At 39.5% G+C, this 24,566-nt stretch overlaps 1 protein-coding gene across 5 annotated transcripts in view; it reads right to left on the reverse strand.

Moving 5' to 3' along the window:
* The window catches only part of CTDSPL (CTD small phosphatase like), a 120,654-nt gene extending 100,239 nt beyond the window's left edge, over positions 1 to 20,415 (reverse strand). For 3 of the 5 annotated variants that reach the window (XR_012157652.1, XM_073334731.1, XM_073334730.1), the window contains exon 1: positions 19,873 to 20,415. Coding sequence is in view for 4 of the 5 variants with exons in the window: in XM_073334731.1 (XP_073190832.1) it covers positions 19,873 to 19,948 (76 nt within the window). In the remaining variant the exon portion in view is untranslated. The remainder of the gene's footprint in view (positions 1 to 19,872) is intronic. The other 2 variants (XM_073334733.1, XM_073334732.1) reach the window with 2 other exon arrangements.
* Between the last annotated feature and the right edge of the window lie 4,151 nt (positions 20,416 to 24,566).

Raw genomic sequence — 24,566 nt, forward strand, 5'->3', positions numbered from 1 at the left:
TTGAAGAAAGAAAAGAAGTGTGTAAGTGTGTGTATATATATATAAAAAAAATCGGTCTGCCAACTAGTAGCTATGTGTGGTGCTAGTTAAATGGCTATTTCACCTTTGGAGAAACATCTCCTTAGGTTGAGTACACCGGTCGTAAAGATAATGATAATGATAATCAAATTTGGATTTTTTCCTAAAAGACATACTCTAAGAATTATTTTGGGGAAGTTCTATGCCCTGTGTTATACAGAAAGTCAGACTAGATGATCACAATGGTTCCTTCTGGCCTTGGAATCTATTAATAGTTATAACACTACATGCTGCTATAAAAACTACCCACTGCAATCACTTGTCACCAACCTATAGAGCATTTTGGTATGGTATCGTATTACACAGATTAAAAATATGTTAATCTAAAACCAACCACAGCATCATAACAAAGAACAAATATTGTAAGGAAAATATATGTAGAAATATGCCACCGATTCCATAGTAGGGATGACTCCTACATAATGCAGGAAACATATAAAAAGCACAATATCTTAACTCTTGGATAAGGTGAGTCTTTTGTAACTGGTTGTAGTAATGCAGTTTAGCCAGAGCAAAAGGCAGAGCATTGTCTTAAGAATTCATTAGTATTGCAGTAATAAAATGAAGATCACTGCAACAGAGGACTGTAAATTTAGGTCCAAAAGAATAAAAAGTCTAATCAGCACTTTGTCAGGAAGGTAAGTTATCTACATGTCTCTATATTTGTTTGAATAAATACTTTTGACTATGGTCTTAAACGGGTAAGGAAATCTTTTAAAAAGAGAGAACATCTGTAATATCTGGAAACTTCTACTTTGAAAATTACTGTTGAAACATTGAGTATCAAGTAAATAAAAACGTAGGTATCTGTATTCTTGTGAGGTTTCTGGCAAGCAAAAGTTCTTCTGAAATTGTATAAAACAATTTTCCTTCTCACTTTGCCTGTAGCTCCACAGCTATAATAAATTAGGGAAAAACTTGTGGCTAAAACTGGTTTTGGAGTTGATAGACTTGTAAGAAAAGGTTTACAATAGCAAAGATACTGACTCTGCTTTCACAACTTTAACACCTTTAAAGTATTAGCTCTTATACCAACAAAAATGCTTAAAATCCATATCCATAACAAGAATTTATTTGAATAATTGTTTCTGCAACCTCTGGATGACAATTTGCAAGTAACAGATTAAGGTAGGAGAAAACATTTACCTTTAAGCTCCTAATCTTCACTACCATTCAGTTAAGACAATATTGCTAATTAACTTTTTTGGGTGAGGAAAGTAGACAAAAGGGAAGCACAATGTCGATAACACAGTAACCATTATGTCAATGACAAAATATCCTCATGCTGTCAGTCCAAGAAATAAAATTAAGATCAGTATTGAAAGATGCCGCTCCACGCCTTTTTGGGAGCACACGACTCTTAGACAATGTAAAACGGGGTGACTAAAAAGAAAAATGATAAAGAAAATGTGGGGTTAAAGAAAGCCTTACATTAAAATACACCAAATGACCTCAGTCCTGAGATATTATACCATGAGTCTTTAAAATTATCTACCATAAAAAGAACGTGTAGAAAAAAAGGCAAAAGGACAAACTTCAAGCCCACATAAATACCGTTATATATTGTGATCCTGTCAGATCTCTCATACTAAGTAAGGCTGAGTCATAGTCTACACATGGATGGAAGACCTTAAAAAACATCTAGATAATGCACAAAGTGGTATGACAGCAATTCATTAATCTGAATCATAGCTGAACCAATGCTTCAGCATGGTGTTAGGGGGTCACTGTGCTACTGTCTTTTGGAGAAGTTCAAACAGAGGTCATCATGACTACTTGTCATCCTTAAAAATTCCAAGGGAATTTTTTCAAGGGCACTGGTAGTTAAAATTGGCCAGGATGTCATAGTTAATATCTCATCTAATTACAACACTGTAATTGCTGCCTATTTAAATTCTGTAGTTTCAACAGGATGTTTTTTTCCTTCCATGTCTTAAACTACTGTGTAAAACTGCTGTCAAAAAAGCTACTATATTTCACCCCAGAGAGAACTGTGTTTCAATGGTGAAAGCAGCAATTTTCAGGTAGTGCTTACATTTCAACTTGTGCACTCTAGAATCTTTTAAGATGGAATATGATATAAACACAGATTAGTTTTTAACTGATAGTGCTCCCATGTAGGAAGAAAAGGATAGACACTGCATTTTCGGGGCTAAATTTGTCAACCAGGACCTAAAAGGAATATATTAACACAGACTATAAAGCAGCAAAAGAAGGACACAGATGCCCAGTTAGTGTCCCTATGCAGGTCTCCTTTCATGGATGGACTTGGGACAATTCATGACTATTTCCATTTTTATATATATATATATATATTTTTAAATACGACCTGAACTCCAACTACAGGTAGTAAGCAATGCCAGCTATGCTGTAGTGCTGCTTCCTGTCATGTAATAAGTGATAAAGTGTTCAAAGTCCACATACTGTAGCTCTTAAGCGAATGACAAGTCAATGACCTTTCTCTTTAAATAACCCTATCATTTAAGTTCACTTCCTCCAACCATTCCTGGGGACCAGGTTTTCAGACTGCCTGGGCTTATACCATCATGATCCGGTACAGCAATAGCAGTCTCCTAAGTTCATGCTTCTGTCCTTGTCTTGTCTTCACCCTTACCATTTTTATTTATTTTTTCAAGCTGTTTTCTGAATCAGTCATTAGGAGAAAACTAAATCTATAACAACCTAATGAGAAACTCGATCAGAACACCAACCTTACATTGTCTCAGGAGCTAGAATGTCAAATTCCACTAACAAAACAATACTGAAAAACAGAAGAGGGGCAATATTTTCAGAAGAGATTTACAAGCCTAGACTCCAATTTCACTGACTTTGATTCTTAAGTCTCTTTTGAAAATAATACCTAGGTGCTTTTGAAAATTTTACCTGAGCTCTGAATACACATTAACATGCAAATACATCTAACAAGCCATATTTGGCCTCCATTACACCACTAAGGAAATCCAAGTGAACATGTTACGTTCAAAGCTCTAACAAAATCCCTTTCCTTCATATTGCACTATGTCTATAGCTACCGATTTTTAAAGGCAGTTTAGGAAATAAATATGACATTGTGGGGAAAAACAAAAATAAATGTGCAGATTAATGCGTAATCTTTAAAAAAAGTTTTTTTTAAAGAAAAATGTTCAAGTGAACTCTCAACTAGGACCAATTTTTCCTAATTGTTTTAAGTAGAACCATTACACTCAAATCTTAATATATTTACTATAAAGCAGAAAGACACAGCCAAACAATATCCAAAATATTAGTTAAAATGCAACTATGTAAATATGTTCAGCAAATACTTACATACCTATACTTATTTATATGGGAACACACTGTAATTAAGGCCACAAACACACTGTTAAAAATGATCTGCTAGTATTTACAAAATTAAGTGTTCACATACCTCAAGAGGTTAAAGAAAAGCAACTTTTAACAAAAATTCCTACATCTGAAATTTAATTCATTATGAAAGCAGAGCAAAAACATCTTTTTTAAATATTCATTTCACACCACCTTCTGTACTGTCATTCTCCCTTTTATGTTCCTTTACACAGCATCAGAGGAGAGAATATTTTTTAAAAAGTTATTTTAAAACTAGGACAGTGTGGTTCCCAAACCACAAAAACCGGCAAGTGGATTCAGGGGCAGGTGTAGAACCTGAATTTGTTTTTTTAAATTGATTAGATTTTCAAGTTTAAGGGAATTTTTCCTCCAAATTTTTAATTTAGTTATTTTACTCGTCTTTTTTAATTTTGTGCATAGTATCAGCAAGTGTCCTTTTTCCAGGCCCTTGATATTCAGACACTACAGCCACTTCAATCACCTTCTGGGTACAGCATCAACAGCAGAGTGCCATACCAAGCAGTAACCAATGGTTAATCAGGGGACATGTCTTTGTCACAGAGAAAAGGGGAAGCGTACATTAACTTTAGAAATTTGCTAAATGCTCTCTATCTTCTAAGCTAGCTGCAGACCTCATCCTTCATCTTATAGTGTATCGATTTGACAGTAGGCAAAGATGTATCAAAATATGACAGTATGTAATACACCTCTACCCCGATATAACGCGACCCGATATAACACAAATTCAGGTATAACGTGGTAAAGCAGTGCTCCTGGGGGGCGGGGCTGCGAGCTCCGGTGGACCAAAGCAAGTTCGATATAACGCGGTTTCATCTATAACACGGTAAGATTCTTTGGCTCCTGAGGACAGCGTTATATCGTGGTAGAGGTATATATGTTCATTTAATCATACACAAGTGTTAGCACATGGCTGTATTTATGGTTTGGTTTTCATCCTGCAGGCATCTATTTTACTTACAGTACTCAAGTACATTTTGAAATGGTAGACAGTGAAATTTTAGTAAGCTGTAAATTCCACTGTGTAGTAGCAAGTGCCTATACTGTATTAAATATTTTATTATCTTGAGCTTAGTTTTTTAAGCTTATATACAGGCACTAAATCCTTATCAAGCAGTTACCAAATCATGTATACTAGCAAAAAGTGAGCCAATATTCCAAAACATTACAACCTGAACAGTTACTTCAGTCCTTAATCTTATTAAAGAAGGTTTTACAGAAATATAAAGCCAGCATTGTTGAGGTTTACAAGTAAAAGCGGCAAAGAGTTCTGTGGCACCTTATAGACTAACAGACGTATTGGAGCATAAGCTTCTGTGGGTGAATACCCACTTCGTCAGATGGGATTCTTTGCCGCTTTTACAGATCCAGACTAACACGGCTACCCCTCTGAAGTTTACAAGTGTAAACAATTTTTGTAGTTGTCCTTGCCATTAAACCTGGAAGTGCCCTTCAAAGAAAAAAATAAATGGGTGTACCTTTCTCACTTCTTTATGAAGCAGGCCCAAAAAGCTTTTTTAAAAGAAAGAACATTCAGATCTCACCTGCGCAGGAATATTCTAACTTTATCTACGCTAGGAATTTCTCTCCTAAAATGTATAATATTGCTACCACAGGTTAAGCTGCATCAGATAGCAACAGTAGGAGCTCTAACATAGAAGAGCACCAGCATTTTAACCATAGTATCATCCAGACCACCTCCTTTGAGCAGGGTTATATGACACTATATCAAAGCTTCTGAAAGCAGCTGGTGGCCCATCTACACTAGAGATCTTAGTGTTGCTGTCATCAGTGCAGCCAAAATGATGTTAGCAAATGAGAAGACAGGACCTAAGCGGCTGAAATTGAAAGTCAAGAACAACCACTGAAGATGTACACAAACATGCACATTAAGGGCTTGTCTTCACTACTGGGGAGACTGACACCGCTGCAATGTATGCAGCCGGTGTCGATTCAGCGGGTCTAGTGAAGATCTGCTAAATGGATGGTAAAGTACTCTGTGGTTGACTCCAGTACTCCAGCTCCCCAAGTCGACAGGAGAGCATCTTCTGACAACACAGAGCAGTGATGACACCGGGGTAAATTGACTTAAGCTATATCAACTCCAGTTACATTATTCACGTAGCTGGAGTAGCTTAACTTAGGTTGACTTACCCGGGTAGTGAAGACATGCCCTAAACATATACCAACAGTAGTTAAATACCAATTTTACAGGGAATGTTACAGCTATTCTCTTTCCCACAGGTAAAGTAATTCACAGCTTCAAAGTATAACAATTAGGATGAAAGGAGATGTTTCTCTTACATTTGTGTTAGCTTTAATTATAAGGTTTAGTCAAATATGTAAAATATCCTTTCAGTTACTAACTATATCCCATTAAAGATTTTAAATAGTTTTGTAGGTAAGCAGTAAAACAGCATATCATATACAAGGTAATTATATCAGTGTACAAGTGTGTGCTAGGTGTCTCACAAATAAAAACACATGTTTCCTTTCAAGTAGAAAGTCTAAAGATTTAGAGTATACAGTCTAAATATAAGAAAAGGTGCAATCAGAGAGAGCAAAACAAACAAGTGGGATGCTGGAGGTTGAAAGGTAGGTTTCTTGCTAACCATTTGTCCAGCAACCTTGGGAGTCCTAGGGTATGACTGCACTGCAGTTAAAAACCCATGTCTGGCCTGTGCCAGCTGACTCAGGCTCCTGGGGCTCAGGCTAAGGGGCTGTTTAACTGCTGTGTAGACGTTGGGGCAGAAGCCCAAGTTTTAGGACCCTGCAAGAGCTTGGGATGCAGCCAGACCTCAAATGTCTACTCCACAATTAAACAGCCCCTTAGCCCAAGCCAGTTAACGCAGGCCAGCTGTGGATGTCTAATTGCACTGTAGATATATTCTTAGTACACACAGGTTACCAGTATTTTAAGTACCGTGTCATCTAATCCTGCTCAGAGCAGTGTCAACACAGTGCTTAAAACAGCAGCAGCCCACTGGCACTTGGGCCCCCAATACATATAATGCAGTGCATGCCATATTGAAAATCGTGGTCTAATTATTGTTGCTACTATGATGCCTGTCACCAAAAATAGTGCTTTGAAGAGAAGTTGTCCCAGGCAGATTTAGTAAAGACAACATACATGCTTATGGATCTCTTGCCACCTATTATAGAGCTTGTTTTTCAAAACACAGGCTCTGAACATTGCAAGTATATAGTTATCAGCAGGTCATTTTCTCAGGCCTAGAAAAAAAGTTTAATTGGCAATTATCTTAGAGTAGGAGGCTTTCAAACTCATGAAATAAACTTTAGGTTGCCTTACATGATGAAATGGAAAAAAGCTCCTTTTCAGGGGCACCCATTCTCTACAGGGAAAGAGAGATATGGTGTCCATAAAGTGGTTTTACTAGCTATTTAACTGATAATTTAAAATGTAGGATCCCAGACAATGACAGTGAAGTCCTGTATGCATGTGTACATGGAACGAAACACTACGAAACTAGGAAAACTCATTAGAGGGCTAATAAATGAGTTACATAAGGAAAGTTCTGCAGATTTAAGTTTGCCTGCCCTACTCATGCTGCCTCCGTTTATGAATATAACAGCCACGTTGAGTCAGACCAGTGGTCCATCTAGTCCAATATTCTGTCTTCCAACAGTGGCCTATGATAGATGCTTCAGAGGGAATGAACAGAACAGGGCAATTATCGAATGATCCATCCTCTGTTGTCCACTCCCAGCTTCTGGCAGTTAGAGGCTAGGGGCACCCAGAGCCTGGTGCCGTATCCCTAACCATATTGGCTAACAGCCGTTGATGGACCTATCCTCCACAAACTTTTCTAATTCTTTTTTGAGCCCGGTTATAGTTTTGGCCTTCACAACATCCCCCGGCAATGTGTTCCACAGGTTGACAGTGCTTTGTGTGAAGAAGTATTTCCTTTTAATTATTTTAAAACTGCTGCCTGTTAATTTCAATGTTATGTGAAGGAGTAAATAACACTTCCTTATTCTCTTTTTTCATACCATTCATGATTTTATAGACCTCTATAATATTCCCCACTTTAGTCATCTCTTTTCCAAGCTGAAAAGTCTCAGTCTTTTTAATTTCTCCTCATATGGAAGCTGTTCCATACCCTTCATTGTTTTTGTTGCCCTTCTCTGTACCTTTTCCAATTCTAATCTATCTTTTTTGAGATGGGGTGACCAGAACTGCACACAGTATTCAGGGTGTGAGCATAGGATAGATTTATATAGTGGCATTATGATATTTTCTGCCTCCCTATCTATACCTTCCCTAATTGTTACCTTTTTTGACTGTTCCTACACACTGAACAGATGTTTTCAGACAACTACCCACAATAAATCCAAGATCTTTCTTGACTGGTAACAGCTAATTAAGACACCACCATTTTGTGAGTATAGTTGGGATTATGTTTTCCACAGTTCATTACTTTGCATTTATCAACACTGAATTTCACCTGCCATTTTGTTGCCAAGACACCCAATTTTGTGAGTTCCCTTTGTAATTCTTCGCAGTTATCTTTGGACTTAACTACCTTGAGTACTTTTGTATCATCTGCAAATGTTAACACATCACTGTTGACCATTTTTTCCAGATAATTTACGAATATGTTGAACAGTACTGGTCCCAATACAGATCCTTGGAGGACACCACAATTTACCTCTCTCCATTCCGAAAACAGACCAATTATTCCTAGCCTATCTGTCCTATCAGTTACTGACACATGAGAGAACCTTCTCTCTTACCTCATGACTGCTTACTTTGCTTAAGAGCCTGTGGTGAGGGACCTTGTTAAAGGCTTTCTGAAAGTCCAAGTACACTATATCCACTGGATCATCCTTGTCCACATGTTTGTGGACCCCCCTCAAAGAATTCTAATAGTTTAGTGAGGCATGATTTCCCTTTACAAAAGCTATGTTGAGTCTTCCCCAACAAATTGTGTTTATCTATGTGTTTGATAATTCTGTTCTACACTTCAGTGTCAACCAGTTTGCCTGGTACTGAAGTTAGGCTTACTGGCCTGTAACTGCCAGGATTGCCTCTGTGAAGGTTGCTATACAAAATGAGAGAAACTTTAGCTCTCAAAACCTAATTACAAGTAGTTTTATCTAAGAAAGACTACAACCATCGATGGTATATGATCCGATTCCCATTTCACTTTAGGGGCAAGATGATGCCAAAAATATTTTATTTTATTACAACCCTGAAGAGAGAGAAAAGGAAAAAAGGAGTCTTCTAGTAATCAGTAGGTGTTTAATACTACTGATACCTGGATAATTAACATGTTTTACATATCTTGTTTGTAAAATACTTAGAAGACGTAAAGCACTTGTCAAACATTTTGCAAAAATAAAGAGACCAAATTAAAAAAAAGAATTTTACAGTTACATTTCAGGTGGTCTCATGTATTTATCTGTCTAAGGTTATCTATTACGAAGTTTTTGTCTTAATGTATTTGGCCATGACGCAGCATAATTACATTTTGACCCATATTTTCTGTCATTGTAAGGCTACTGAATCAAGTCAAGAAATTTCCAAAATGAAACATACATCAGACCTGACCTCTTAATCTGGGACATTATCAGATTATATGAACATGGTTCCCTATACTATGGCATCCTCCTTTATCATTCTGTTATGAAATTTGTGTGTTTATTTTTTTTCTTTTGTGGGACTAGAATGCAAAACTATATATCCAAACTTTTCCATTAGTACCTTCTCCCAGAGTGGCAATCTATTTAGAATTTTTTCCTTCCAATACTTCTTGGAGATTTGTTAGTTAATTTCCTTTTTACAGCCTGTCTTCTTGTTAATGTTGCCCTGTTAAAAAAAGTGTACTTATTTTAAAAAAAAACAAAAACAGATCTCATTATGTTGTAATTTCTTTACATGATCCCCCTGAACCTGTAATCTGTTTAACTACACAGTTTAAGTGCTAGCTGAATAAGTAAAGTAAAAAATAGAGTTTAGCGAACTAGCAAAATTTTTGGAAGTACTGTTAAACACATGACAAAAAATCAAGGACATGACTAAAAGTATCCAAACTCACATCAAACTAAGAAACAAACCAATGAATGGTCAGGTCATTTTAGTGTTGCACTTCCTGCACTTCTAGTACCATACATATCACTACCTTAAAATGATACTGTTTGATTTTATTTTTTTTTCCAAAATTTAACATACATTTTCAGGAAGGACACTTGGAATGGAAATGCTAAAGGAGAGCTTCCTGTTAGTCTCTTCTCATCCTGTTTGCTTGTATCTTGGAATTATTAACCACAATCTCTTGCCACTGGTTTCAATGGCATTAGGTTCTTGGGGACTAGTGAAAAAAAGTACTATGTATTATCGAGGGTGGCAGTGGGTAGGTTTTTATTTTTTAACTACTGAATTTTCCTTTTCTGATCATACAGTTTCAATATACTGTGGATAGTACTTTACTGCTTAATGTGACTCTTCTTTAGGAGGTGAAGCTCCCAATAGGCAAGTGCATCTGACCACATACCCACCAGGATTATGCTCAAAGTGACACAGTCAAGCTTTTTTTTTTTTTTTTTTTTTTTTAAAGGGAGTTAGAAGTGGTTTTTTTTAGGTACAATTACTCCTGCCCTGTTGATTTTTGCAGTTTTACGATCACAATTTCCTATTTTGTTTTAATGCTTATTCTCTATCCTGTTGCCATATGAAAGACACACACAAGCAAAAGAGGAAAACTGAATAGTGATTCAAGGGAAATCATGAAAACCACTAGACACTAAAGCCTTGTCTACCCTATGAAGGGTTTGCTGGTAATACTATACTGGTACACCCTTCTAATGGGAACACAGCTTATACCAGCAAAAGAGTTCTTTGCTGGTGTAAGTTATGCAAGTTCCCCTTACAACAAAGTCCTTAATTGCATATACAATTGGGGCTTTTGCTGGAATAGCTATGTTGGTTACAGGTGTGATGTTTTCATACTCTTAACCAACACAGCTATGCCAGCAAAATTTTTAAATGTATACCAGACCTAAGTGAGTCTAATGCACACAAAAAAACCTGAAAAAATACAGAAAAACAACATTTTCTATAATCTGTCACTTTTAGTAATCTGATGAATTATTTTTAACAGTAGGAAATCTTAAATTACTACTGTCCTTTTAAAAGAAGCTGTCTTAAATACAGGCCAACTTAGGTGTTCAAATTTTTGTCGCACTTTCACAGTCAAAGACAAGGCTTTAGAATTTCAGGGTTGCATTTAACTATCAATTTAGTTACCACCATTAACTGGAAACAAAAACACACAAGTATAATCTCCATCCTGCAATTAAGCAAGTCATTCTCTTCCTATGTTTCTCTCTCTCCCCCACCCTCTTTATGAAATCCCTCTATACAGGCTCCCCAGCCATTCTGAAATTCAATGCAAAATTAGAGTACCTTCAAAAAATGGAGGAAATTGGGAAGTGCTGAGAAAATGCAGGATTCCCACAACCTTGCACTCAGGTTAAATCTGAGTTTAAATGGAAACTAAAAACATTCAGCCCTATGTTGGGAAGCTGTTTACATCCTAACTAAAAAATGATTCTGTGTAAAATGTTATAAAGCCCCTTCTTGGGCTTTACAACATAGGTTAACAAGTTTAACTAGCATGAGTGAAATGAATGGCATAGGAGATCGGTAACTGGAAATGAAAGTTTTCATTCCTTACCCCATGTCAAAAATGAACAGTCATTTTCAGCTACTGACTATTAATAGCTTCCATCAAATAGCCTGGGGTTCAGTTCTCAGAAAACCAGTGTCCACGTCACAAAAACAATCCGCACAAACAGCATACCTGGCTAGCAGTTTCAGCAGAGGCCTATAACTGACTTAACATATAGACTGAACTTCTAGGAACACCAATATTACAATGGATCCAACAACCAATTTTTCTGATAAAACTGCAGGCCACTGCAGAGGCTTCAGGAGAAGATATAATGCACCCAACTGTGCACTTTACCAAAGGGAGATATTTTGCCTGACTCCAGATGATCATTGATTTATTCCTTGAAATATGATTAATATAACCTGGTCATTTCATCCTAGTTAGTGTAACTGCAGATATGCATAAACATCAATTCTTTTTAACAATACCTATCGATTTTTTGCAATGTTATCCTCTGGCACTGATTTACACAGGTTAATTGTATGCTGCATAAAACTATACTTTCTTTTACCTATTCCAAACATGTTGCCTTTTAATTCTAAATGTCTTGTTGTATTATGAGAAAAACTAACAAGAGGCCTTTCTTGGCCTCTTCTATACCAATTGTTATTTTGTGCGTCTATATCTCGTCTTATTTTTCTCCTTTCCTTTCGTAGTTTTTAATCTCAAATAGAATTCTTTCTAGGCTTTTAATCATTTTGTTGTTTTTAAAACCTCTTCTGTTTCCATTACGTCTTGTCTTTCTTAAGATGAAAGGACCAAAACTTCCCACATTGTTTGAGAAGTGGACTCATCATTGGATTTTACGATAGTATTACCTTATTTTCTGCATTATTCACTTCCTAATTTAATCCAACGTATTATCTGCTTTTTGGATTGCTGCTATACCTTATGAAGATATCTTCACTGAGCAGTCCACAAAGATGCCTCACTAATCGAGAAACCACTGGTGTGTAATGAGTGAGTTTAACTGTTCCTTCCAATATGCAATACAGTACAATTATGTACATTGAATTATCTACCATTGTTACATACCCTCTACCAATTCCTCAGTTTTGTTGGCTGTTTCCATGAAATGTCTCTCATACCTCCTTTCCCTTTAATTTAGGTAGCTGTGCTCTTAACAAGTTTTGCTACCTCACCATTCACCCATCCCTCCAAGTGGTTGGCATGATCCAGCAAAGCATCCTGCAGGATCAGGAATTAAAATGCTCAGTACCTTCCAGGGCCAAGCCCATTCTGACCATCACTGGACACAGTACTAATACTTGGGACACCATACTATTAACTTCTCTCCACTAGAAAAATTGGCCATAACCATTTTCTATCTCGTGGACTGTTTTAATGATGGTCCTTATCATTCATCCTCAAAAAGTGTTTTTCAAAAACAAACTATGTCCTTCACTATTCCTTTATCCACTACATTTACTATTCCAACAGGTTAGAAAAACAGGATCCCAAATACTCATGCATGTGCATTTCTGCATACCCATTGTAGTGTGCATATACTCCGATATGCAAAGACAAGTCTGCTCTGCGTGTCCACAAACCCTATGTGCACTTATTGCATTCCATGGACTCATGCATGTGAAAATTCTTCACAATTTACTTTAACAGAAGTCATATTTGTCTATCCTGGTTCTTTTACTATGACAAATGATGTGGCAGAGTCATGCCACTAACAACTATGAGATCTTAAACTGAGATCCATCTTCTCAGCACGCTATGGCACTATGGCACTTTCAGTAAGATTAGGGATTTACTCCTATGCCCTTGACAAAACTCTCTCCTTCCTTCCCACTGTTGCACAGCTCCCCTCTTCTGGTTGTTGAAAGTGAGGGTGGAGTCCATGGCTTTGCCTAGCACCATCATAACAAAAACACTATTTACAGTTTTGCTGCTGATTAATAGCTAGGAACAGCAGTCATAAAACTGAAAGATTGCTATCAAGTTTCATTGCGCTGCTTCTGGGAACTCTGAAGGAACACGGGGGAGAAAGGGAGACAATCCTCCACTGTTGAGTCACTCTGCCCAGAAAGTGGAAGAGCCTCTGAAGGAGCAGCAGAAGAATGAAACTGACAAGACCAACCAGTTTCACAGGTGCTATTAATAAGCTACTGGACCACCATGAAAGTGATCCAAAACATATTCAGTTTTACCATGCAACTATGTGGGCTCAACTTTCTGGCTTACAGCTGCATATTACTAAAGTTTTGTTTTGAACATTTTTTAATATATCTGTATCTATATTGTTTTTCCAGGTATGCCTCTGTAGGGCTCTGTAGTATTATGTATGATACAGAGTTTCATTCCTGCTCCTAATGCTCACTGAAGCCTTGGGAACTCAAGCAATCAGCATCACCAATACTGCCATGAGCTGGAACCATGTCAGATCTCACAGGCATAAAAAAATGGTCTGGTCAGTGGGTGGACAAGACCTCTAAGATGAAAGAATATGGAATATACATAATGTATCTTTTGTATGCCACATTAGCTGCTACTTCATCTCCTACATACCTCTTCCAGAAGTTTCAGTTTACCCTTTAAAAAATTATACATTCAGTAAATTTTGGCACATTGGACATTTTTCACCTGAGGGTGGGTCATCCCTGTGTTATGCAGAAAGTAGACTAGATGACTATTTCTGGCCTTCAAATCTACTTATAAAGACTTTGTAATTGTTAGGAAAGAGGCGGTGGCTCTTCAGGCTTGTTTGTTTTTTAAAAACTGAGGAAACGGTCTTGTTTTAAAATAATTATCTGACTTTTGATTCACCCGCTGTGTAAAGCATTTTATCATGTGGTATACTTAAAGATGCATTTTACTGCATCTGTTCTGTCGATAAAAGACATCAGTTTCCAGTGCTGTCAATCTATTACGCTCAAGAACCCTAAAAAAAAAACAACACTGCAGTAGTATGAACTGTGGTAAAATACTAGACACTACTGCATTCATGTAAAAGCTACTTTGATAAAATTTTGAATAAGGCCTAAGAACATAGACTAGTCCTGACATCACTAATGTGGTTTTTCCTCCCCATCTGAGTGAAGCTGGAAATTTCACTGTAAACATTAATATTACATTACTCTATACTAACTAGTACTGAAAGCCACAGTTTATTTAGCAGTCATTCTGATCTGAAAATATTTTGATTTGTCCTGTAACAAACAGATTTTAGTACTTGCAAAAACTATTGCCATGCAATATTAAAACTGCACAGATAAAAATCTTATGTCATCAAGAAATGTATAAGAAACTGAAACCTACACAATTAACATGGCAAACAGCTTTTGTTGCTGTTTTGCCTTTATAAAAGGCAGAAATGACAAGCTCCAGAGATTTCAGCAAAGGGGAACACTTTAGCTTACTGAAAGTCTATCAAAGAGTTAAAAGCATTTGCTAGCTTTCTGCTTAAAAATATTTGTAAATAGCCATCCAGTCTTTTAAATTTGCAGGGACAAAGCAGCAAAAAGGGCTTTCTTTTTCCCACTTGACTGAGCCTTCTGGTCAGCTTTTGCCAGGTAAGGAGAAAGTATACAATAATGTCATTAAATGGGAACAGCTTCATCAGGTTTCACTTAAAAAGATACCTACTGAGCAGACTCAAGTGATTTTTTCCAGTGAACTTTCGCCCCATCCATAAACCAAACAAATCACACACTCCTCAATGAGAATTTAGGGCTTCATATTTCATATACTATTTTTATAGTTCAGATTAGTGTTAGCACTAACGTGATGAGCAATTTCCATGCACACACAAATTACTTGGAAACATTTATGATGTTTATTAGTGTGAATCTCAGCACAGATTAAATTCAGAAGGCTAAAATATAGTGCATGACAGATCACACTGTGTTTTACTGACTCATTAGAAATGTGTTTCAATCTGCATTTTTGAATGCCAGATTGACAAAATGTAGTCCAAACTTGCTGTTTAAGGCACGTTAATTTCTGAAAGCTTACATTAAATCACCACATTAAGACAAGTCTGAATTCAAAGAGACCACCATTAAATAAAATGGCAGCTTCAGAGCCCTCAGATATGGTTTGAATACCAGATATTTGTATAAACTATCATTCAGATCACCAAAAAAACCCAACAAAAAAACACATCCCAGTTTGTTGAGTTTTAACTGCAACTTTAAACCAAATCTTAGGTTACCATGGGTTATTACAGTGTACCTAGAACGCAAAACTTACTGTATGGTTGCTCTGGTTTCATATAACAATTACGTCACTAGTTAACGTTTTAGAATTTACCCTCTGTAATGAACCACATTCCAATGCAGAGCTAGAGGTGACTTCTACATTTTCTTCTTAATGTTACTTTCTACTTCATGTTACTTATTGTGTTTTGGTGAATATAAAAAAAATTGTTACATCGATACTTTATTTTAAAATATTAGTGTGTGCTGAAATGTTCATGAAGCACTAAAAATCCTATTGAAATCACAATGATAAAGAGGAAATGAAATATTCCAAATATTAGACACTTAAGTTGTGATTAAATCACGTTAACATTAAAATTCAAGAACACTGTACTTCAGTTCTACTCCATATGTGTGCTTTTAGGTGAAGATCTTTTGAAATGCTTATTACTTCAAATTAAAAAAAGACCTGAAGAAGCACTCTGTGTAGCTCAAAAGCTTGTATCTTCCACCAACAGAAGTTGGCCCAAAAAATATATATTACCTCACCTACCTTGTCTCTCTCATATATCCTGGGCCAAACACAGCTATAATGGTACTGCAAACATATTGCCTCAAATGACAATGAACACTCTTTGTAAAAAAGGAGGGAAATGAAGCTCCTCAAGACTTTTGTATTTTCATAAAGTACTAAAGGTCATACTTTATTCAAAATACGGTTACTGGTTTTATGTTCCAGGCCTGAAATTTTCCCCCAAAATAACTGCTTTTACACATACAATAGAAGACATTCATGAAGACAACATGCAGGAATTCCAAATTACTGAATGGGAGCTTTGCTCACGGTCAAATTTTAGAACAAGTTAGGAAAGATGTGTCTGAACTGAGAAAAGCAGCCAAACATCAAAGATTTCAGAGTAGCAGCCATGTTAGTCTGTATCCATAAAAAGAAAGGGAGTACTTGTGGCACTTTAGAGACTAACAAATTTATTAGAGCATAAGCTTTCGTGAGCTACAGCTCACTTCATCAGGCTGTAGCTCACAAAAGCTTATGCTCTAATAAATTTGTTAGTCTCTAAAGTGCCACACGTACTCCTTTTCTTTTTACAAACATCAAAGAGAATCTGGAGAGCAATGTACTTACTAACTGGACTAGAATTTCATGCCACTGCTACATACAAGTTAATTTATGACTATTTAAGCAGCCTAATACCTCTGCACTGATGAAGATTAAAATATAAATTAGCTTGTCTGCCTACACAATATTCAATGCTAAAATCTATCATCACTGCTCTCTTTTCAAGACATGAAGCATTTACCTAGTATATCAAGAAGTAACTGATCAGTACATAAATATAAATAATTCAGTTAAAATAAATGTGTCTACTTTCATCTGTACCATGAAGATCTAAATTTTGAATAAAAACTAAGATAAAATTTGTCCATCTTTCCGTCACCCACACCAAGAAATTTTACCTCTCTCATTCTTACAAGTATTTCCATTTTAATTGCTAGCTACAGCTTTTGTTGCTGTTTTGTGTTTATAAAAGGCAGAAATGACAAGCTCCAGAGATTTCAGCAAAGGGGAACACTTTAGCTTACTGAAAGTCTATCAAAGAATTAAAAGCATTTGTTAGCTTTCTGCTTGAAAATATTTTTAAATAGCCATCCAATCTTCTAAATTTGCACAAGAGATTTATATTTCCAAGCACTGATTGTTTTACAGTTACATCAGCAAATACCAATATTAGCTGAAAGTGTAACAACTTATAGAAAAGAAACTATTTCAGGACAAATATTAAATGAAATCATGAAAAATGTAGTTGTTACAACTTTCAGTAGCTGGCCTTCATTTTGACTGGCAGAACTAAATGTAGTGCACCATCATGTGGCAGTCAGTCATTGAATAATTCATATAAAAATGTCAACTTTTTTCATGGCTTTGATCCAATTATTAGAATTAAATATTTGTTAACTGTGCCACTGTAATACTGATCGTTAAAAAACTTTAATGGGAAGTTCCGTGACCATAGAATCTAATTTTTTAAGGATTTTTTTGGACTAACAAGAAAATATTTTGACTTTTTTAATGTTTACTTGAAGACAACTGCCCCCAGTGCCTATTAAGTAGGTCTTTATTTTGCTAGCCTACATCATGGCACATTGCGGTGGTAAAATATATAAATATTAAACATTTTCAGAGTTTGAGCATATATACTGTGTACTAAATAGCTAAAAAATTATTTCTGAAAACCCTATACGACAAGTTATATCCTAAAGCACATTTTCACCGCCAAATCCTAAAATCATACAGGAAGTGGACAGACTAAACTGAAGCAATAGAAACAGTGCTTTGATAATTACAGAACAATTTCAGAAAACATTATGTACTAAAAACAAAATCTGAAACTGATTGCTTAAAGAGATAAATCAGCATACATTAAAAACATGCATGTTAGAGAACCACTGTATACACGTCAATTTAACACAAACAAGTTACTGAAGATTAATCTTGACGCCCTGATTTATACAGCCGGGTTGCCTCCCACCAGAAGTTCGAGTTCCCCACAGCCACATGTATACTGCACGTTAAGGTTTAGGCTCTGCTTTAGCATACACCATCTTAAAGCTTTGCTTGAACTCTAAGGAATCCGCAAGTTACAAAAAAGCCTTACCATAACCTGAAGTCACTAAAGTGAGGTATGCAAATAAACTTAAGACAACATACAAACCCTGAAAAATAGAAAATCCTCTAACCATACCTAGATTTTAAGGATGGTCAGTGTTTTCATTACAAAACCCAGCAGACTGGCAATTTATAACTCTTTACCTTAACAATTTGCATAGGAATGACACCTGACAAAACCTCAGAGCATATATTATTTTGTTACCAATTTTGAAACAAATTCAGTCTAAAATTCACTTATTTAAAACGTTTCTCTACATGCTTACCTAACAAAAATCCATTAAAAATGAAGTTTTAAAGACCAATAACCTATATTGCAAGTTAGTTAATTCTGGGTTTTATTTTTCGAAAGCTGTAAAAATTCCAAGGTTTAAAAAACCAACTACTATGCAGGTGAACACTGGCTAATTTTCCATTATTTTTACTTTTAGACTAGAATGGGTAATAATATGAATATACAACATGCAAATACATACCACAAATATATAATCAACACAGAATAATGACTTTGAAGACATTTATGTTTACTGCAAATGCATATATTTACTACAAGCTGTACTCTATCAGATGTGCCTTGACTATTTTGTCTACTCTAAAATTCTCACTGCTGATAACACCAGTACACCTTCACCAGTAATAACAGCAATAATGGGAGCTTCAATATAAACAGGCCTCTGGGTGTCACTGATGTTTTAACTACTGTTATCACCTAACCCTACTCCAAAGATGTCTGAGACCCCCTGTATAAAACGTCAATGACAAGTGCCTTGTATACAGTAGCACACCCCAAACCAATCACTGCTACCACCAGTGGGAAATATTAGAAGTCTATATACACAAGACCTCATACTAAATGTGTCATTTCACAATTGGTTGGATAAGAGAAGAGTGATTGTAGTATTCATATTCCAAAGGAGAAAATGCTCCTTTATAACAACCACCTCTAATGGCCTGGATTAATTTCTTATATATCACTGTACTTTCTTACAAATAGCCTTCCTGGTATGGGATGACAATCAGTGGTTGGGTGTGGAGTGTTTTGCTCTAAAACACTGTTATAATGAAACAGGGACCAAGCCCTCTAACTAGTCAGAATTCCTTACCATTACAAGAACCTTCACACTTAGCAAAAAAAGGAAGAGTGCTGCAGCACACCGGAAAACGATGCATATTGATCACAGGGAAATGAGAATACTGAGTTATTTAATAAAAAAGAATAGTGCTAATCTATTAACAGATGTTACTTTCATATATGCATATTTCTGTCCCTTTTGCCTTGTTTTCACCTATTCTACCAAAAAACGCCCCCCACATTTATGCACGCAATAACTTTCAAGATCTGTAATGCTCTCAAAAAAATTCCAGTGACCCTGGACTCTGTTAAAGATGGTCTTTTATTCACCCTGTAGTGCCTACCTCTATCACAACAGACACCTTGTCACCCACAATTCAACACCCCTACAACATCCCAGAAGGGCACAAGGGTAAGGGTAACTTTCAATGTTTTAACTTTTGAGCAATGGAGGCTCCCGAGGGCAGGCTTTTGTCAACCCTATTTTGGGTCAGGGCACAATATAATCTTTACATGATGCTGTAAGTAGCCTAATGATTGTATATTTACAGATCAGTTTTGCCTGCCGACTTTCAGATGCTAAGTAGCCTCTGTTTCTTTTGCAAGGTCAAGGCAGAATCCTTCAACAAGATCTGAAGATAAATTTTCTGTTTTAAATTAGGGTTCGGAGAATCACAACCCTCTTTCACCCTAAAACGTCTCTCTGCCCCAGAATGAGATTTCAAAATTTTCTAACAAGTCAGACAGAGGTCTGTGTCTGGAGTGTATATTATTATTGCATGCATCTTTAGAGTGCCCATCACTTTAGTATAATCTGAAAGGAACGCTTACCTTTATCCTGAGTGCAGGACAGTATTTCCTCCTCTTTGGGGTTAGTCACCTGGGTGATAATGGACGGGTTGTCCATGGAAACAGAGTGCGATTTCACCTGGCTATTTCCCTCCCAGGGGCAGGTTTGTGTGCGTTTGTTTTTAGGGATCAATAGGCAGATTTCTCTCTAAAAACTCCTTCAGGAACGAAACCAGCCAGAAAAACCACACACACACCCCAAAAACGCGCGCACAGGGGACCCCTCCTATAGTGCCACCTCCTCCTCCTCTAGTAATTCCCAGTATGGGGGGGGGAGGAGGGGAAGGAGGGAACTATCACCCCACCAAAACAAAAACACGAACAAAAATCCCGTAGCACTCCCCCGCCGAATCACCACCCCTAGAACGTCCAAAATATATCACCCCAAAAAACACGCTGCCTAGGAAACCTCTTTCCTGACCCTGTACCACCCCGAAATATGTACCAGCCCGCCCTAGCCTGTATCACCCCGAAATCAGCCCAGCCCCCAATGACTATCTGAGCCTATCGACCCCCTCAATAACTCTCCCCCGCAGCTTCGATCGCCCCCAAATCAACCCAGCCCCCCAACAACAAACGGATCCCCCCTCCTCCTCACCTGTATCACCCCCAAATCAACCCAGCCCCCAACAACAAACGGATCCCCCCCTCCTCCTCACCTGTATCACCCCCAAATCAACCCAGCCCCCAACAACAAACGGATCCCCCCCTCCTCCTCACCTGTATCACCCCCAAATCAACCCAGCCCCCAACAACAAACGGACCCCCCCTCCTCCTCACCTGTATCACCCCCAAATCAACCCAGCCCCCAACAACAAACGGATCCCCCCCTCCTCCTCACCTGTATCACCCCCAAATCAACCCAGCCCCCAACAACAAACGGACCCCCCTCCTCCTCACCTGTATCACCCCCAAATCAACCCAGCCCCCAACAACAAACGGACCCCCCTCCTCCTCACCTGTATCACCCCCAAATCAACCCAGTCCCCCAAAACGGTCTGATCCTACCCAGCCCCCAAAACCCTCTCCCCTCCCTCACCCCCGAGCCCACCCTCCCGAAGAAGCCTGTAAGACCCCCCGACACGCAATCGCTACATGCCCCCCCACAACGCCCGGATCCAGAACCCGCCCCCGGAGCGCTCCCCCAGCCCAGGCCCCCGCCCGCCGCCCGCGGCAGCGTTGCGGGCTCCGCCGAGACACCAGCTCCAGGGGCAGGAGCCACCGCCGCCCTGGGAGGAGGAGGAGGAGGAGGAAGAACCGGGGTTGCGGGGGCCGGGCCGGGCTCCAGTCCGGGTCTCCGCGCTGCGCCACTGCCAGCCGCCCCCCCGCCGCCGCCGCGCTCAGAGCCTGTCAGTGCGCGCCCCGCCTCCCTCCCCTCACAGCCAGGCCACAGGCGCCTCCCCCGCCCCCTGCTTCCCCGCCGCGCCGCGAACAGCGGGACGCTCCAACATGGAGATGGAGGCGGTGGCAGCAGCCTGCCGGCCGAGCGAGCGGTAAACAACGGGGCGTGGCCTCCGCCGCCAGGCGGGAAACGCCCCGCTCCGCCCGCTTAGGGGGCGGGACCAACTCCGAGGGGCGGGGCTGGCCCAGGAGGTGTGGTTGAGCGGCACGTGACGTCCAGAACCGGGCGCGGTTATTCATTTGGGGCGGGGCTGGCCCAGGAGGTGTGGTTGAGCGGCATGTGACGTCCACAACTGGGCGCGGTTATTCATTAGGGGCGGGGCTAACACGCCAGGGAGAGGGGGTATCACGCGATGGGCGGGATCAACTTTAAAAGTGGGCGTGGTTATTCCTTAGGAGGCAGGGTAACACACCTGGGGGCCTGAAGCTGTCCCACACTGAGTGGGTCAACTTCAAAAGTAGGTGTGACTATTCCTTAGGGGCGGGGCTAACACACGAGGGTGGGGCTATCCCACAAGGGGCAGGGTCAACTTCAAAAGTGGGAGTGGTTATTCCTGGGGGGGCGGAGGCACAAGAGGAGGAACTAGCCACAAGGGAGCAGTCAACTTCAAAAGCCGGGGGGGGGGGGGTCATTTGTTAGGGGGCACGGCTAACACCTGAGGGGGAGGGGCTAGCCCACAAGGGAGCGGGTCAACTCCAAAAATGGGCTGTGCCATTTCATAGGGGTGGGACCAACCCTCTCACACAAAGGGGGGGGGGGGTAACCTTCAAAAGTGGGAGTCCTTGTTCTGTAGGAGGTGGAACTGACATGGAGGAGGGGAGGGCCATCCCACAAGGTGGGGGGCGGGCTAACACATAGAAGTAGGAAGGGTTGTGCGATAAGGGCTGGGGAGCGCTAATACACATTGATAGTGGGGCTAGCCAGTGGGGTGTGCTACAAAGGGGAGGAGGCATCCCAAAGGCAGTAGTTTCTTTATGCCAACAGGAGAGGTGTCTTCCCTCCGAACAGAGCGTCTTCAGCAGATGTGATGCGGTGGCTCAGCTGTATTGGAGCAGCTGCAGCACTGTATGTATAGACATGGCCTGAGACAGTGTAGTCAAAGGCTTGGTCTACACTACAGTTAGGTCAACATAAGGCAATTTATGTCAATCTAACTATGTCAGTTTGTACGCTACCGCCTTGCTCCCGCTAATGTAAGTGCCCTGCTACGCCTTATAATAACTGCACCTCCACAAGAGGCATAGGGCTTATGTTGGTGGTGACGCAGTGTCTGTGTAGACACTGCATTCCTTACCTGGGCTGTTGGCTGTCTTGTCAGAGCCCTGACATTGGCAAAAAAGCTGGCTCCTGGCTCTCCAGCTAGGATGCTGTTGGGTCTCTGCTACAAGCCAGGCTGCCACTCAGGCTCCCGGCTTGGGCTGATGCCTGGGCTCCCCGCTCCACACAAGGAGCCCTGGGGTCCCAGCTCCCTACTCCCCACTGGGAGAAGGGCAGCCGACTGGACTCCGATTGCAGATCTCCCCGCTAGAGGAAAGAAGCCCTGGGAGGCTGCCCCACTGCTTCCGGCTGGGAGCAGGGAGGTGAGAAGCCCTGGGGGCAGCTGGGCTCCCGGCAGGGAGCTGTGCAGACCTGGGAGCCCTGGCTCTCACCCTGTCCCCTCTCCACTGCCCCTCTTCAGTCCGTGGAAGTGCTCCTGGTGAGGACGCACACCATCGAGGGTAGTGTGGCCATCAGCCACTGGAGTAATTACTGTGTTGGCTGTAAATTGACCTAACATAGAGTGATTTAAGATTGTAGTATAGACATGCTCAAAGGTACAGAATGTTTGGAACTCACATCCACTCAGTAAAGTGGGAAGTGATCAAATACCTCCAGGTTTAACATGTCCTGTTTCTTGTATGTACATATATTTCAAAGGAGAATTATACTCTGTTTTGCTTTGGTGAGAACAGGGCCCTAGTAGACTTGCATTAAGATGTTTTCTCAACATAATCTCTTGTAAAGTATCAGAATGGGGTTTTCAAGCAGTTGCATTGAAATTACAATTGCATCTCAGCTACATCACATTTACACCATGGAAGCATCATAAAATAAGGACTCTGTAACTTTATATTGACACTCTTTCACTACTATAATCTGCCATTGTAATGGCACTATTTAGGAAACAATGAATGAATTGCAATGAGATAATTAAGGGATAATCTCTGTTCTTTTGAAGTACACAAAGCAATAAACAGCTGCTGTAACTGATTAATAGCTGAAGTGAAGTTGAGACATTTAATCAATCTATCAAGCCATTTATTGCAAGAATACAGTAGTTTACATTAATTTCACAGTATTTATTTTAATGAGATAAACTGCAGTATTTTCCTTTCCTTACAATGTAGTATCATGAGATCTTAATCCTTCCTTCACGGAAGTCAAGTGTAAAATTCCCCTAGCGGGAGTACGATGGGCCCTCATTGAGCTGATAGCAGCAAAAGTAAATGCTTTCTTTTTAACATAGAACACTTTGCTACAAAACAAGTTTTTTCCCATTTGAAAACATCCCTTGGAATTGAAAGGGACATGATCTAGTGACAAGACCACATGATTGGGAGTTAGGAAAAAGAGCTGATCTTGATCTGTGATTTTGAGCAAATTACCTAGCAGCTCTGTGCCTTAGTCTTCCCATCTGTAAAATGGAGATAGTACTACCCACCTGCCATACCAGGTTTTCTTGAGGCTTAATTAATGATTGTAAAGCACAGGAGCACAGGATAAAAGGTGCTGTGTAAATGTAAGAGTATTTTAAGAGCAAAGTTGGAAAACAATGTATTGCCCCCAATTCTGTTACATGGCTCTGAACTCAGCACTGGAAAGGGAAAGGGACTGGAGGATGTGGGGTCAGTGATCAAAGGCAATTTTAAACACTTCCCAAATTGTGGGACTGCCTGCCCCACCTCCGGTATAAGGAATAGCAACTCCAGGGCTGCTTAAAGTCACATTCTGTTCCCCATGGACCCCTAAAAATAGCCAATGTGCATGTACTTTCTCTATCTCTGCTTGCTACTCACATATCTCCTCTGCATACCTTATCCCAAAGGCTGGCAGCCAAGTGAGCTGTAGCTCACAAAAGCTCATGCTCAAATAAATTGGTTAGTCTCTAAGGTGCCACAAGTACTCCTTTTCTTTTTGCGAATACAGACTAACACGGCTGTTACTCTGAAACCTGTCAAAAAGATCTGTGATGACAGGGGAACCCCATTTAATTGATAAGTTTCATGTTCGTCTG

Source organism: Lepidochelys kempii, chromosome 2 (assembly GCF_965140265.1).
Source record: "Lepidochelys kempii isolate rLepKem1 chromosome 2, rLepKem1.hap2, whole genome shotgun sequence".
NCBI classification, from domain to species: domain Eukaryota; kingdom Metazoa; phylum Chordata; order Testudines; family Cheloniidae; genus Lepidochelys; species Lepidochelys kempii.